The sequence below is a fragment of the Melospiza melodia genome, chromosome Z (assembly GCF_035770615.1).
Source record: "Melospiza melodia melodia isolate bMelMel2 chromosome Z, bMelMel2.pri, whole genome shotgun sequence".
Taxonomy (NCBI): domain Eukaryota; kingdom Metazoa; phylum Chordata; class Aves; order Passeriformes; family Passerellidae; genus Melospiza; species Melospiza melodia.
The window spans coordinates 73,088,067-73,105,972 of record NC_086226.1 but is presented as its reverse complement, the minus strand read 5'-3'; the positions used below and the strand labels follow the sequence as shown (position 1 = coordinate 73,105,972).

The window sequence follows — 17,906 nt, the reverse complement described above, 5'->3', positions numbered from 1 at the left end:
CCCCCTTCCCTATAAGTCTTAAGTATTGGAAATGTTGTTATCTTATTTCCTTTTGCTTCAGAAGGAATGTATTGCCTTACTAAGTACATGGTTGTTTCTATTCTCCAACAAAGTGTTTATGCTGAAAATAGTAAAATAATAATAGTCAATTTCTTTTCCTACATGTTAAAATGTTACCTTCCCATCTTATTTCATTATGAAACAAGAGATACTAATTTGCATATTACACACCCGATAGACTTTTCTTTTTGTAATAGATGCATGTGTCAACATGCTATATTTTTTGGAAATAGGTTGCATTCATTTAATGTTACAGTTTCCTGCATCACAGACTAAAATAATTGTCTTTATGCTGGGCATCACTGTTACAGAGTTTGATTCTTTTTGTCCTGAGTATTTTTACTCAGTTTCATTGGAAGTTACACTAAATGTATGAAGCCACAGTTTCCTGAGAATTTTCCATGTCAGACACCAGATGTTAGTCTTAAACAGGAATGTTTGTGATCTTCTGAAGACCACTGATGAAGTGAAGAATTTTGCATTCATTGATGAATATCACATTCAGGTGTAAATACTTTCTCTGTGTAACTGATTGTTCTTTATTTTCTTTTCCTGAAAGTTCCTCATCTTCCAAATTTGATCATTTGAACTCCAAGATGTTTAGCATGGCCTTTATATATACCAGGCTGTATTTTAGAGCCTAGAATCCATTACTGTGGCTGCAACTGAAATTTTATGTCAGTATAAATGAAGTCTGCCAGTTTTTGACAAATCTGTCTCCAGTCTTCTTCCCACCTACTTTGCTTTGCAATTGTCCATATGTCTCCTAGCCTAGCCAGTATCAATCCCTCCCCAGGCTTCCAGTGGGAGAGTACAGAATTGTGCTGGGTTCTGTCCATATCACCCCCACCTTATCCATCTTCTCCAGTTGCTCCTCCTTCACATCCAAACTAGGCTGCAATACACACTCCACTGTAGTGCCACTCTTTGGGAGCAAGGAGGTAGGCTAGACCAGAGCTAGCATTGTCCTCAACATCAGAGTAGCAATTGCAATGAGCATTGATTGCAAGCAGCTTTGATTTTGTTCATTCTGGAAGGAGTCTTCCTTTGAAGTTCAGTGTTGAAATAAGTTGCTAGTAACTTTGGCAGTGTTTCACAGAGATATTTTTTTATCTCTGACACAAAAGGGCTGTCTCCTTTCAGATTTTAAATTGCTAGTCCAAGAATCTTTCTACCACTCATTTGCATCCCTGTGAGGCTGTATTTCTTAATTTGGTTGCCTGGTTGAACAGGTCAAGTTTGCTGAAGTAGTCTTGTCCCTAGACTCAGAAGTGGTGTGATTGCATTTGATTTGAATGTGCTCATTTCACTTACTTGATGTGCCAGACCAGAATGTGGGCAAGCATATCAGTTTGTAAAACTCAGAGGAAGTTGGTTCACATTTTTGTGAGTGAGACTTAGCTTGGATCCCCAGGTAATTCAAACAAAATGAATATGCTTGTGAGGGTATAATAGATGCAAAGCAGGGTGGGAAGAACAGTGTTGCTAGATCAGATATGCCTGTGTCAGTGGTGTTGTGATGCATGATGCTGCACATATGCATGGCTGTACTTCTTCAGTCACACAAAGTTTTATGTCACAGCACTCACAAAAGACAAGCAACTCACAACTTTCATTCCTATTTTAAATGAGTATTTGAGTGATGTGTGATCAGTATCTATCTGGATATGAGTTGTCGCAAGAATAATAGAGGGGAATATTAGAAGTTGTCTTGTTTCTGTACTTGCCTTGAAGAAAATACAGGAAAAGTGGCATAAAAAGAGGTTCTCAGAGTATTGTGGTTGATTTGGCAACTGTTTGGTTTGGTTTGGTTTTTGTTGTTTTGGTGGGTTTTGGGTTTGGGTTTTTATTTTATTTTTAAATAAAGGAAGGCCAAGTTACTGATGCCACAATCTCCTTCTCCAGAATATTTCCCAGACTTGCATACAATGCCTGTGAGGCGGAATATCAGTACCTAGACTTAGGTATTTGTAGGATGTTTGGGGCCGGGAACAGCTGGCATGAAAGCTGACCTGCAGCATAATCATTATTGCACTGGGTTGTCAGCACTAAAAATTTTAAAGGACATAAAGGAATATTTAAAAGCACAGGAAAGGTTATATGCATAGAGGAACATCAACTAAGTGATGTGACACACAGGGAACATGTAGCTACTTTGGGGGATGTCTCTTACACGCCAAGGACAGAACAGCCTGATCCAACAAGTAATGAAGGTCAATCAGACTGACTACAGTGACAGTTGATTGACACCTCCAATACTAAGGTACAGGGAAAGAATGTAAATTGTGAATGCTTCAGTATTAATCCTTTCACTGAAAACAATAATGGCAGGGAACTAAAATTCCTGTCATATATCATCATCACATAATATAGATACCCTCTTCCACCACATCTTCAAGATACTTAATGCAATTTACCATCTTTACAGGGATAATGAGGTGTGATGTACATGCATGAGAGTGGTACTTTTCTGTGAAACACTGCAGTTTCACAGCTCAAAGGTATTACCAGAAAAAAAAAGCACTCAGAAGTGTTTTGAGTGGAAGTTCCAGCTGTGACAAAAGTTTGATACCAGTTGTGTACTACAGGCCCCAGTGAGAATGATAATGGTGAACAGAAAATGTTCAATGAGACTAGAGAAGCTACAACTTTAGGACAGATAATAAGAGCGGGTGTTTTCAGTTATGCTTAATCCTTTTGAATACTAAAGAGAGAGTCTTTACATTGTATATTTTATGTATCTATAGGGAAAGTAATGGGTTTGTAGAGTTGATCCACATGAAGGGGCAGGGAGATGGATTTGTGCAACCAAATGACAAAGGAAAATACTTCCTCTGTCTTGCCATCTATCTCAAAATCCTCTGGGAATAGATACTCATTGAGCAATTTCAACCAAGCTTCCTGTAACTTGTTTTAAGAGATTTAACTTCCAGCAGAAAGGCTTTTTTCTGGTTTTGTGAATGTGAGAAATCAGTGAACCCTGGAGGGGAAAATGGCCATAGTTTATTTTGTCTTGGTCTTGCTTTGAGAAGCACGATAGAGTTGGGACTCTATGATAGTGTGCCAAGTGAATGCACTCCTGTCTAGAAGAAAAGTGCAAGGAGACCACATAAGGTAGAATTTACATGAGTTTAAACATTATTTTGGTTACTTGCTTAGAGAATTTTAAGTGTTAAGATGTCATTAATGTTATATAAGCATGTGTGATTACTTATGTTAAAGACTAACAGTTCCTTGTTAACTGCATTATTAACTGGAAAAACTCTTTCTGTATATTTGCTTTGTTGTGTGACTCAGAATTGCATTGCAAAATCAAAAAAAAAATCTGACATTCCTGATATTTCTGAAAATGAAAACCAGCTGCTGGTGCCTCATGCTACTTTTATTTTTACAAATAAAACTCTATCAGTTTTTCATTATGTATATAATGTAAAAATAAAGTACATTTTTCTGATTTGTTCCCATCTCTGCTCTCCAGGTATGTTTTTAAAATGCCCAACTAAGTACTAAGAAATTGATTCTTAGAAAAATCAAACAAGTAAAACAAAAGTTATGGAATTAAGCAGGCTCTTTCAGCTCATTAGGAAGCCCATCAATCTGCTGTTAACCCTGGAAAACTAGGAAGTGCTAGAGCCACCGTTGTCTGAAACTGTAGATGGTATTCCTGAATTATTGGAATTCTGTTTAAAAAAAATTCTCATGTATTGGGATTTCAATGAACATAGCTGCTAAGACCATCCATGTGAAAAATGGATGGTCTTAGCAGCTTGGTAAAATGACAGCATAAGTTTATGCACATTGCACCTCGCTAGCAATATTGGTAAGTAAGACGAAGTATTGGAAACTGGAGGTAACTAGTGACTTAATGGAAATATAACAACATTAAATTTCTCCTGGTGATGATCTGGTTTTTCTTGGATTTGGAATAACTGCCAAATGATTGGAGTGGTTCAGTGGTTGCACTAGGGAGACAGCATGCCAGAGTTAAGTAATAATAATGTAATAGCTAGAAGGTGCCAGAGAGCCTCTAAGCATAACCGTTCTGTGTGCCATATGTCAAATACCAGCTATAAAATGTGAACACCCAGGATTGCCATCCATCTTGCATCCATTCTCTGCTGATGTGCTCAAGTGATACCAGGGATAGTATGTGTATCTGATGTGTGTTTATCTTTAGAGCTGGTCTCAAATGCATTAAGTCAATAGACTTCACAATGGAAAATCTACATTTTGGTGCCAGAGAAATGGCATGTTTATCTCTGATGTTTTAATAGTTTTTCAGTGAACTGAACTTGAATTTCCATTTTCTTTTTCAGAAAAAGTCTAAAAGACATATATATATATATATATTTTAAAAAATCTGTTTTCAATCATGCACACAAATTGCAATGTGGTATGCCAAGAAATGCTGTCTTGAGTAGCTTATTATAACATGGCCTAACCCTGGTTAGTGTGAGCAGTGCTTGTGAAGTCTTTTAAATCATCTGTGCTTCCAATTCACTCTCTCTTAGTTCCTTCAACAGGAAGGACTTTGAACAGAAGTACATCTCTCCTGAGAGTTTTATCTGAAGACATTAGCTTGACAATACTTTAGTTATATATAGGTGTGTTCCCTGCTAGTAATGCTGGCAAAGGTAAAGGTCTGAGCAAGATGTGTCCACAGGGATATTTTTTTTTCCTTTATGTTATAAATTATCTGAAATATACATTATTAAAGTGGCACTTGTTTTTGAAATGTTAGCCAGTTTTAAAGCATTACATCTGTTTTAAATTTGAAGAGCTCAACTACATCTACTTTCTCTGCTATAAACTTAAGTTCATATGTGTTTACACTTAGAGTGCAGTATAAGCCTGCATCTGAATAGTTTGAGATTTGAGCATCTGTTTTGAAGTGAAATATTGTAAGGATATTGCAAGATTACATCTCTGATATTTTGGTACAGAGTGTTGTCAGCATATCCATGTCATAGAGATAGTTGTGAATTTCTCAGTTCTGAAGCTCCTTTGGTTCATCCAAGACAGAATATTTTGGACTTTTTGGTTTATTATAATAGTTTTAATAATACAGAGCTCATCCCTGTATCAGCAATTTAGTTGCTACCATGAGCTCCACTCAGTCTTTGCACAAGCCTGTGATGCACAGCTGCCTCACGGGAGTTCAGATGCACTCAGGTTAAAGTGAAGTCAGAGAATTCTGTTTACTGATTGTTTTACAGCACTGCCTGAATGTTGTTGGTCTCCTTTGTCTATTTGCTCTCTTTTCTATAACAAATAAGTATAAATAATAATTTTTTTTTTTAATTTTCTTTCATGATTAATTTTTATCTTACCTAGCTTAACTCTCTATTTGGACAACTGCCTTTTTTAATATTTCAGACCCTCATTCAAGATGGCCAGTTAAAAGAAATTATCTCAACTTTACTTTTTTGTAAAAGTCAGTTATTGTTTCAGATCTGATATATAGTTGGTGTCCAACTAATATGTTTATCATGTTTTCTCCAAATTTCATTTTCTTCTCTTAAGACTGTGTGAATTTTGTGGCAAAGAACTTTCTCTTTCTCATAGCTACTGCTTGTTATCCAAGATTTTGTTTCTATTCCCCCTGAAGTACATATTTTCTTTCAGGATTTCTGTTTCATCTTATTTTGCTTTGCAGTTTAATATATTAATATGATTGTATCTTACCTTTTTAGGATGGAATGTTTGCTTGGTTTTCTTATGTGGGGTTTGGATGGGTTTTTTTAGTGCCATCTGTGCTCTCCCTGAGAATTGTTTATGCAGTTTGGCACAGTGCATATATTTTATTGCAATACTATGCCCAAACAGTTCAAATGTCCAAAAATATGAAAGGCATATATTTTATAGAAGGCTATATATTAAAAAAAAAAAACCAAAAAAACATGTGGACTTCATATTGCTATACTTTATGTGTTTGATTTTGTTTGTATAGTTAGAACTGTGTGTATTTTATCCTGGTCAATTGCCCTGGATATACAATTGAAATTATTTAATTTTTTTAGGCTCTGACTTAGGGAGCACTCCCTTCACATCTGTTTTCTACTTGGAATTTGTCCACAGTTTTCTATAGCATAAAATAATGTTCAGCATTCTCTGAGGTTTTCGTAAAGGCCAGCAGTGGTTTTAGTGTTCATCTGAATTAGACCATCACAATTCGGGGAGGAGTTGTCACAGAGCTCACTTTATGTCGTCTTTCATAATATTCAGAAGTTTGTTTGTTTGTTTTTTTAATGTGCACATTGTTTGTGTGGGATGCCAAATTGAGATGATTATAGACACATAGTCTTACTAGCCTTGGAAAAAATGAAGATGAGTTAGAAGCAGTTTCCACTTACACCTAGAGTTGACCCTGTTTTCCATAAGGAAATAATGAAGAATCCATGCCTGCTTCTGACTTTACTTTATTGAAACAATCATAGGAATTGTTTTTTTGCATAAAGAGAAAAAGGAAAGAAGTGTAGAAGATTAAGTACATAATTTGTAATTGGGCAGGTCTGAGGTTTATGCCAAGCTCTGCTGTACATCACTCTGATAGTTTGGGATGAAAGATTCCACTTTCCTTTGATCATTTCAGAATCTGAAAAATAAGTATTTACTTCACACTTCTTTTCCTGATTAAATTAACTGTGACAGATTTGTCCAAAGCAACTCTATTGACTTTTTTATACTCATTAAATATGGTCATCTAACATTTGCAGAGTGCTACGCTTTTTAAAGAGCCTGTTGTGAACATCTTAAAATGCTTAGATAGTAGGTACTTTTTATCATGCATGTAGTAAAGAACAGCAAATAATCTTATTTTTGTTTGAATTGATGACTTATTTGGAACTTCTATTTTAAAAGAAGAGGGGGAATGATAGAAACATGTTTATACATCAGACTTATTTTTGATAAAAGACAAGCCAAAGAACAAGGCAAGACAATGTGGAAAGGAATGTGAATTGAAGTGGACAAATCTATTGGGAAAGGGTAACTTTGGTCCAGACATTCAAATAAAATTATAGCAGAGTAAGTACCTTGATAGTATTTAGAAGAATCTCATGCTGTTTCCTAGTGCTGGATTCAAGAGTCTGTGGTAGGCACTGATGAGTTGAGTCAGTGCAGCAGCTAGCAGCCCAAGCTCAGATACGTTTTCCAGACTTCTGCCTTCTACTGTGTGCGGTTTTACATATGAGTAAAAAGACTGTGTATTGTCAGGTACCCCTGTGTTCTTCATAATGTTTTGTGTGGGGTTTGCATGGCAAGATTTTGGTGAATGGGTTGGCTATAGGGGTGTATTCTGTGAGGAGGGGCCAGAAGCTTGCCCTGTGTCTAATGGAGCCAATGCCATCCAGCTCCAGGATGGACTCACCACTGGCCAAGGCTGAGCCCTTCCGCGATGGTGGCAGCGCCTCTGAAATAACAGAGTTCAAAAGGAATGGGGGGAATGCACGGGAGCAATTGCAACCAGGGAAGAGAGGAGTGAGAATATGTGGCAGAAAGAAGGGAAGGAGGTGCTTCAGGCAGTGCAGCTGAGGAGGCGGCAGCAGAGACAATGTGTGAGCGGCCCCAGGGCCCCCCGTTCCCTGTGTCCCTCTCTGTGCCTCTGGCGTGGAGGAGCTAGAGAAAATGGCAAGTGACATTGAGCCTGGGAAGAAGGGAGGAGTGGAGGGAAGGTGTTTTAAGGTTTAGTTCTTAGATGTCATTACCCTATTCTTATTTGATTGGCAATAAATTATTACTTCCTTATTACTACAAGCTGAGTCTCTTTTGCCCATTGTGGTACTTAGTTAGAGATCTCTCCCTGTCCATATCTTGACCCATGAATTTGCTGTATTTTCTCTCCCTTGTTCTGCTGAGGAGGGGAGTGATAAAAACAGCTTCACTGGGAACCTGGCATCCAGCCGAGGTTGACCCACCATGGCTTTCAAGATAAATAAACTAAATATCCAAATACTTTCATGGTTGAATTACTATGATAAAAGAAAACAATGTAAATAAATATAAATTGTGGCAAGCATTGAAAAGAATAATAAACAAGTTTTCTTGTGTATCTTGGTGTTTTGTAAGAAATTGTTCAGTTTTAATTCAGTAGTTCTATCGTAGAACATTGTCTTGATGAGTTTTTGGAAAGGTTTTAAACCTGTTAAGACTTTTTTTTATCTTCAAATGGAAATTTTTCATCAGCCTATTTTAAAAAGTGTATATTGTCCAATAAAAAAAAAATTCTACCGAAATTTAGGCAATTTTCTGACATCCATAAAGAATTTATTTCTTTAAGAACTTCTCACCTGTCATGCTATTAAGCTTTTATAACTGCTACTTTATTACACCTGTATGATCATTTTGCTGTTACATTGAAAATACTTAACGCTTGAGTGAAATCAAAGTAGTAGATTATTATAAAAATGAGAGGTTTTGGCAGATGATGAGTAAATAATTTGTCATCATTTGTCATTATTAATGTGAGACACAGTCAGCTACCAACCCCTTGCTGTCAGGAGCTGAGACAGCAATCCTGCAATGAGTGATACCATTAAGCAGTTGCTTCCCATGCCAAAATCTTCACCATGTCTGATGGCCACAAACCCCATGCTGTATGCCTTACAGACATAAAGCAAGAGGGAGAACTAGCTGAGTGTCACAGTCAGAAAGTAACTTATTTCAAGTCTTGTTCCAAAGTAGTATGAGGTAATGGTATGGACTTGGGTGACAGCCATGATTGGCACCTTCAGCCACCCTGTGACTTCACATTAATCACATCTGCTGTTCTGAAGGACAGCTGTAACTAGTTAGAATTTTGTAAAAAAATGTATGGATTAACAGGTTTTCTAGTGTGGTTGCTTTGTGCTGTTTTTTAATAGAGACATCTTCTCCCAAGCTGCTAATAAAGGATGTTGCAATGACATCTTTGGCCCAGAATTGGGTGTTACCTTTTTTATGCTTACTCTAGTTGGTATTGGCCCTTTTTTCTTTATTTTAAATCCAGGGTGTTGTTAACATTTGAAATTAAACTGCACTTCTAGATAGTTTAAAAACTAGAATGACATTCCCCAAGGTTGGTTTCTATATAATGTTTTTTCCATGGACTGCTTGCTTCCCAGTGGGATTTCTTACTGTCTCCATTTGAATGTCATTGTCTTAAATAACTGACTAATGACAGATGCAGAGCCACCAAGCATTACCAGTTTGGTAGCACTCTCACCCAGGTGGAACTCTAGTTGTTGTCCTTATAGTAGTATATGCTTCTAATAACAGTCTTGTTTCTGATGAGATATGTAATGAGGCAGTTCTCTTCAGTGCAAAAGTCAGTTGAAGAACAGAATATGACCTCTTTCCTGTTATTGACTATAACTATAGCAGAGAGGGTACAGACAAAAGTACCCTGGAACAGAAAGATTGTTCAGAATATAACAATGGTCAAAAGTCTACATTTCATGTTCTCAGATTGATCACAGGTTTCTGCCCTTTGATTCATCCTGAAGCTCTACTGTCTCAGGCTTAATACCAAGGCAAACCATTCAGCTCCTGCAGTCACATCTGCCTTGAGACACTCACTTTCTCATTCTCACTTTATTACCTGCATTGTATGAAACAAGTTCTACCCACCCAGCTTCTTCCTGATGTTTTCATCACACTACTCCTCCTTTTTACCTCGTGGTGCCAACTCTCAGGGCCACTCCAAACTTCTGACCTGTTCCAGCGCATCTCAGAACTTGCATTGGGAATCTGCTTTTATCTTTGCAAGTTTGTAACTTCCATTCTCTTCACAGTCATTGCCACTATTTACCTAGTTTGTCTCTCTTACGTGGGGCTTACACGTGTGTTTGGTAATAGATGTTTTTAGTATTATTTGCAGAAATGATGTATTATTTACCAAGATAGAATTTTAGGAGGCTGTCTCAGGTGGTTTAACTGTAGCCAACAGTAAATTCCAGACAGCTGCTCACTCACTTCTGCACCAGCAGGATCAGGGAGAGAATTGGAAGGATAAAAGCTAGAAAACTCATGGGCTAAGATAAAGACAGTTTAATAGAGAAAGCAAAAGCTGTGCACAATAGGAAAGCAAAACAAGAAATGAATGCAGTGCTTCCTATGCCAGGCAGGCGTTCAGCCATCTCCAGGAGAGCAGGGCCCTATCGGACATGACAGTGACTTGGAAAAGCAAACACCATCACTCCAAATGTCCCCCCAGTTCCTCCTTTTATCCCCCACTTCAGGTTCTGAGCATGATGTCACACAGTCTGGAAATCCCTTTGGTCAGTTGGGCTCACCTGTCCCAGCTCCCATGCACTCCCAACTCCCTCACCAGTGTGGCAGCACCAACAGCAGAAGGGCCTTGGCTCTGTGTAAGCCCTGCTCAGCACTAACAAAACAACTCTGTGTTATCAGCCCTGTGTCCAGCACAAATCCAAAACACAGCCCTATACTGGGGCCACTGTGAAGGAAATAAGCTCTACCCCAGCCTCAACCAGCTGGGGTTTAATTTAACAGAAAGTTAAAATTTCTCACTACAGAGTGTGACTATAGACTGCTCTGTTGCTTTGTTCACTTTACAGAGCCTCAGTTGCACACTGAAGGAGGAAGAACATTCCTGTAGAAAGTACTAGCACATTCTTGCATAAAAAATAAGTAGTACAAAGTAATGCAAGAAGTAGCAGAAGTATGTCAGAAAAAAGGTGTACAATTTTAGTATCTAATTAAATGTCCAAGGGAAGGGAAGGATGGGTAAAAGTGTTCTTGATCGTAAAGACAGATTTATTTTGTTAAGTTTTTTTTCTGTATTGTCTATATTTCTAAAACATTTTATATACTGGAAAATACTTGAGGGAAAATAAATTGAGTGTGGGCTGTGCCAAAAAAAAAACCCCAAACCAAAGCAAAACCAAAAAACCCATACACAGAAAAATGAGAAATTTGAGGGAATGTGAATATCATATTGTGTGTTTGTTAGCTGGTGGCTATCAGTGTGAGTAGTGTTTGTGAAGTATTTTGCTCTAAGGAAAAAAATGTGGTTATGCCATATGGATTGGCCTATATATGCTTAAAGCCTTTCTATAAATACTTGAATTAAAAGTCACCAGATGTTGCACAGAAGCTGCTGCTGCTGCTTTCTGAACGTCATGGTATATTCTTTCAAAACCCACAGGAAGTAGCTGAGGGAAAAAGTGTATTAATTAAGTTCAGAAATAGATTTTCCAGCTATAGGAAAATCTCCAAAGAAAATAGCATATGATCTTCAGAAATGCGAGCTTGCTGTCCAAGAATCTGGTGGCAGCATGCAGCACTGTCACATGAGGATCAAAATTCAGAGTTCAAGTTCTTAGAGCTAAACTAGCCTGGAAATAAGCCAGTCTGTGGCCCTTGGAAATGGACCCATCTTTTGACATGTCCACTCTAGCCTGCATTCATAGTTCTAGAGCCAGTCTTCAGAAAAAACATTTTTCCAGTTTTTCTTGACCTGAAGAAATAATGTTGTAGTAGCAGATACTTGAGGGGAAAGAAAGTACTAGAATTCCCAGATGCTCTACACTTCAAACTTGAAATATGGCTGACTGCAGAGTATATTTTATAAGCTCTAAAACTATGGCAAAAGAATTACAAAATCGGATTTGCTTTCCACTGGTTGAGGAGGAAGATTTATGGCTGTCAAACCAATTAAATGTTTCTGCATTTAGAGGTACTGACTCTGGTTTATTTGTAATGCCTTCTTTTTGCTCTGTTTCCTTCAGAGCAAAGCACTGAGAGTGACTCTCTTGCACTAACAGTTGGTGGGAATTGTCCCATCTCTCTCTGTGCACTGGATATATAACTGTTTATAGTCACATGGTTCTGCTGGAAGAAAATGGACATGCAAACAAGTAACATTCACCACTGAGCAGTGTTACATGGATCACGTCAGCTGCTTTAGGTGTGAATTGCTGATGTGTTGGGTATCGTGTGTGTCATGGTGATTTGACCCCAGCCAGCAGCTAAGCACCCAGCAGCTGCTCACTCACCCTACCCCTGTGGGATGGGGAGAGCATCCCAAGAGCAAAGTCAGGAAAACTTCTGTCTTAAGATGAGGATAGTTCAAGGAGGAAATCAAAGCTGTATGTGCAAGAAAAGGAGAAGAAGGAATTTATTCACCACTTCCCATCACCAGTCAGATGTTTATCCACATCCCAGAGAATAGGGCTTCACTTCACATAATGGTTACTTGGGAAGATAAATGTCATAACCCCAGACATCTCCCCATACCTTTTTGTTACCTCAAGCTTTTATTGCTAAGCATGACTTGAAAAGGACTTTATATCCTTTTGGTCCATATGGCTCAGCTGTACAAGGGGTTTTCCTTGCCTATGGTAGGGGCAGACCAAGAAACAGAGAAGGCCTTGATGCTGTGCAAGCACTGCCCAACAGTAACTAAAACACTGATGTGTTACCAGCTCTAAAATGTTTCAGTCACAAATTCAAAGCAGAGCACCGTGTTGTCTACTATGAGGCATGTTAACTCCATGCCAGGAGAGAGCCAGTACCACTTCTGCTCCTTGTTATCTACAGATAACACCTGTGGCTTGGGCTCCATCTGCTGTGGCGATTGTTTAGGACAGGAGAGGCAGCATGCTCTGTTGAGTTGATGGCACCAAAATCAGCTCAGGTTGGGTCACCGGGCACTTGTCTGGTTCTTTGTGAATATCATCCTCTGTTGATTCTGGTGGCTTCTGCTATGATACTTCCATAGCACAAAGCTGAAATCACAGAAACAATTTGAATATGTACCCATTGCAATAGCACTGGGAGGAAAAAAGAAAGGTGTGTCTTTTGTATTTGTTTTCCACTGTCTCCCAGAGAATTCCACTGCAAGCTTTTAAGAAATCTTCCTGATAATGGTGTGTTTTACAAATCTGTTGGACCTACTTTTCCTCCTTTCAAAAAAGAAAATAAGAAAAAAGGAAACAAACAAACAATCACACAGGGGAAAAAAAACCAAAAGATAGAACTGTCTTTGGAAAAGTCTTAGATACCATTCATTTTGTTTTCCAAGCAGAGTAATGACAAGAATCTGAAAACGAGAGCTTTTGCAATGTGTCACCTGTGATTTCCAGTATCAAAAAGAGGAAGTCAGATTAGAAGCAATTTCTTCTTGTCTGGTTTTTTTTTTTTTTTTTATTGAAGCAAGAATATTTCTTCTTTGAATCACTTTGCAGAGTTCCAGTATTCTGCCACGTCAAATTTAAAATTATTTGTCTTTATGGTCAAGTTAGACCTTGCCTTTCAATGGTTTACGTGAATTCCTAATTCCTTCAGTATCTGCTACGTCATTTTGCCAACTTTAATGGGATCAATACAATTCTTACAATTCTTGTAAGCTGTTGCATTCCTTCAAGCAGAATGCTTTCTACCAGTATGATGTTCTTTATTCAGTGAGTTCATTCATTTTCTTTGCTCTTGTATGAAATAGTAAGTGTCAAATCAGTGTCTGTTATGCTTTAAAGAAAACATAAATTGTGTTATCCCTGTTCAGTACCTGAGAACTATCACGTGTTGTGTATCTGCTACGTTTCTGTCAATGTTTAGGTAGGAAGATTTTAATGTGTTTAGAATGATGGTAATACATGAAGAATAAAATACTTGTTGGTGTCATAAGCTTTCCTCTTGCTCAGTTCCTGGTGAGGATCACATTAGCAGTATGCATTGTAGCATACTGACACACACCTGTGTAAGCTGACTGTTCTGTTGACTTCATGCCCTTGAATTTTTCTTGTGCAGCCAAACTGTACTGCAGCTGAGCGAGCCATGGCAAGACTTGCAACACACCCCACCTTGAAGCCCAGATTTGTTGAGCTTAAAGGTATGAAACATTTTATTGAATTTTTTATTTCATCTATAGCTTACGGTGTGTTACCTTGTTCATGCGTATTTCTGACGTGAATAAAAGTAAAAAACCCACAAAAACTAAAAGCTTCTGTAATGGGGCTAAACTAGCTGCAGTGAACCGAGCCGCAAGCTTCAAACCGTTTATATGGCTAGAAATTTATATAGCTTTATATGTGATAGGATACAATATGACATTTATTTAATATAGGGTGTCGAACAAACAGAGCTTATAATGGAAATTCTAAAAATCAAATAGATGTAATAGAGTGTTTCTAAATTAAGTAGGAACATAAATGGATTATTGCAACTGGATTTTCAAATGGATTATTACAACTGGATTTTCAAAGGCATCTAAAAAGTTTTACAAATCACTTTCTTAATTTTCCCTGAAAACTGTCCTCAGAATCCTTAGGGTATCTTTCATGGTTATTTAGGATTTCTCTTGAAACTGGAATTTTCCACCTAAAATTAATGTTACAAGTAGTAAAGCCCTAGTAGTAATGTCACAAAGTTACTTCATTGATAACAGAGCATATCAAATACCCATTTAATTATATATGAACAAATTAGTGTTAGTTTGCAGTTTTACACACAAAGTGTACATGTGTGTACAAGTGTACACTAAGTGAGCATGATTATCAGCTGCAGATTATTTTTGAAAGAGAAGTTCATGGCTTAACCCAATTCATGGTGTATTTATTGATAATATTGTCAGGGTTTTTCCTTCACTTTTATTGATACTGTATTCTAAGGTATCTCTTGTCCCATGTGTTTGGTAAATACTTCATAAGGACATTCAAAATATACTCAATACAACACGTATAAGTTGCAAAAATGTTTTATTATATAAAAATAATTCATATGTAGCTGCAACAAAATATTTTCTGCCCCTTGTACAGCTGCTGTAAAAGCTTTTAAGGATGCAAGAAAGAACCCGGACAAAGCCACTCCTATGAAGAAGGATCAGTCAGAAGAACAGCCTAAGTCAGCACAACATTCCAATAACAACTTGGATGACCAAGCTTGTAAGCGGCCTCAAAAACAGCAAGGATGTGAACACAAAACAAAACCAGGCATGAAAGTAGACAAAGTGGTTGAAGAGCTCTGTGAGAGCAAATCTGAGCAGAAAACTCTGGAAATGGAGAGAGCGAATGCTCCAGAGGAACCTTCATTTCAGGCAGGAAAAATGCAAACAGTTACTCAAAACAAAATAGAAAAGAAGCTTGACTATCAAAAAAGGAAAGAAAATATGAGTATGAACAAATTAAATGAAATAAAAGAAATAATTGATGATAGTGACCAAGAACATCCCAATGAAAAGGAATACTTTGATGACAGTACTGAAGAGAGGTTTTATAATGAGTCATCAGATTCTGACAGTGACAGCAATGATGATTTCTTCATTGGAAAAGTAAAAAAGAAGAAAAAAGTAGCAGCAGTTAATAATTTTTCTTCAACAAAAGAAAAGGGTAGTGTTCAGAAAAATGTAATGAAAACAGAGAAGAGCAGAGTGTCTGGGACAGCACAGGATTTGATCATGGAAGAGAGAAAGCCACTTGCAAAAGCAAGCAAGCTGGAGTCAGTGTTCTGCAGTTCTTTGTCTACCACCAATCAGAAATCTCAGAACAGAAGGTAAACCTCTTCCCCATGTTATGTTCTCCATTCCTTCCCTCCTTCATGGCAATGAAAATGTGATTTCTAGTTGTGATTTCTAGTAAACAAAGAGAATTTACTTACTAAACAAAGAGAATTTCAGCCTGTTAAATCTTAGAACATTTTCACAGAAACTACTCACTAGTCTTCTTAAGCTTTCTTGACAATTTTTTATATTCACAGTAGCACTGATTTATGATGCCTAACTAGATCTAAATGCAAATTCAATCACTTCTGAATAATTCTCTTTCTACTTCTTTATTAACATGGTTGGAGCAGTATTGAAGAAGCTTGCATGTTATGTTTGAAGTTATTCCGTTACTGTTTTGATGATGATGATTCTTTATTCACGGGTGTTTGTAATCTTACGATTTTATTGAAAAATCTTAATTTCTCTTTTTGTTTTTTAGAAATTCTAAAGACCAGCCTCTCAAAAAGGAGAGAACAGGTATGTATTACTTAACCTGGTAAAATTAGGAGAGAAAAAACGTTTTGAAATTTTGTTGCCTCTGCAGTCTATTCGTGATGGGATGTATTTGTTTCTTTTCAAGTTTGTGGCACATATTTTAACACTTGTTGTTAAAATGGTCAAACTGTTCAGCTTTCATTTTAATCTGTGGATATTGTCTGCTATTTTCTATTTTCTCATATTTGAAATACATAACATAAGGTTTACACTGGCAAGTGCTTTTCTGTCTGTCAAGCAGTTAGCATTACTTGTGCACAGGTAAAGGTAACAGATTGTTATATGTAACTAGGACCTTATCTCACATGTAATTTCTTCACTAGCTCCTGAATATGGAATATTTTGTTCAGTTTATCTTCTGTGGTACTATTTTGGAGTTCATTGGACTAAGGATATCATTCCAGTCATACTGAGTTACATTGTGTAACAGTCATTGGTTTATTGTGAAGAAAAAAGTTTACATTGTGCTGAATGTTTGTCTACACAAATTTAGAGTGTAGTCAGTATTAATAAATCTTAACTGTCTGCAGCCTACCGAGTGGCAATTTATCAGGCTGCAAGATGAAGAAATCTTGCTGTGAATATTCAGATGACTGTATTCCCCATGGCTCATCATGAAATTTTTGAGAATATCTGCAATCCCAAGGTAGTTTGCATACTTTTATTAAGGTTCCTGATGTAGTTAATGTTTTATTTTGTACTTGCACAGGTTTTCTTAAAAATGAAACAAAGCTCAAGAAGAAGAAACCATTTGCAAAAGCTTCAGGGGAAATTACATGCAACAATAAGAAAGCACCTTTGGAGCAGCCTCTCCATCCTTCATGGGAAGCAAGCAGGCGACGCAGGGAGCAGATGTCTCAAATTACAGCATTCCAGGGGAAAAAGATTAAATTTGATGACTAGACTATATGTAAATGGAGGTTCTAAAAAAAAATTTTCTGCAACTGCTGTTTGAACATCTTTGTTATACTGTCCATAACCTTTGCAACCCACAAAATTGCAACTATTATTAATCTACAAATTTGCAACTATTATTTACCATCGTAGAACATCAAGATTGTTTCATCCATTGTTTGTGCTGTCTGTTGATTAATGTATGACCATTTGGTGCTGGTTCATAAGTCCCATTATGTAGTGCCACCATTCATGAAACATACCCTAACATGCATAAAGGGTTTTTAGGAACATAATTTGTGCCCTGTAGGAATAGTACAGATTCTTTGGAGGGGGCTTTGTAAGGGTTTTTTTTGTATGTAAAAAAATTTACTTTATATGAGAGTTTGGTTGTCAAAAGAAAGGTTCTATATTGTATCTCACCTAAGACAAAGTAAAAGATTCTTTAACTTGAAGAGACTCCATAAATTCATCAGTGTATCGGGTAGCTGGAAAAGTCAATGTGTTTTAAGCATAATATGGAAATTTCTGGAGAGAATAAAATATTGCTCTTTTACATTGTGATCTCTGTCCTCTGATTATACTGGCAATTTGAGGAAATGAAGAGGTGTCTTTAATACTTTGTTCTGGTAGTTATGTCTGGATTCTTCAACATGTGTGTCTTGCACTTTCTGAAAGAATGTGAAAACATGAAAAAACTTTGTACACTAAGAAACATTTGACTTTTAAGTGCCAGTTTGACACTGGGAGTTCATCTGATTAGAATATGACAAAAAAATTTCATTGAATACTTCTTCAGATGCTTCTTCTACTACCTAATTGAAAGAAATTCTGAATGTGTAATTAGTCTTTAATAGTGTTGTTTATATAAATATAGTTACCTTTCATGATCAAATTAATTAATAAACTTGGTAAATGACTGGATTGTGCTATTCATGTAGCATTTTGAGATGCCTGAGGAAAGCCGTGCATCACC

General features: G+C 37.1%; 1 protein-coding gene across 1 annotated transcript in view; it reads left to right on the top strand.

Annotated features, from left to right (window-relative positions):
• The window catches only part of SRFBP1 (serum response factor binding protein 1), a 68,560-nt gene extending 51,074 nt beyond the window's left edge, over positions 1-17,486 (top strand). The window contains exons 5-8 of the mRNA XM_063180389.1: positions 13,810-13,891; positions 14,817-15,549; positions 15,981-16,018; positions 16,746-17,486. Of these exons, the coding sequence (XP_063036459.1) occupies positions 13,810-13,891; positions 14,817-15,549; positions 15,981-16,018; positions 16,746-16,939 (1,047 nt within the window). The 3' untranslated portion in view covers positions 16,940-17,486. The remainder of the gene's footprint in view (positions 1-13,809; positions 13,892-14,816; positions 15,550-15,980; positions 16,019-16,745) is intronic.
• The last annotated feature ends 420 nt before the right edge of the window (positions 17,487-17,906 follow it).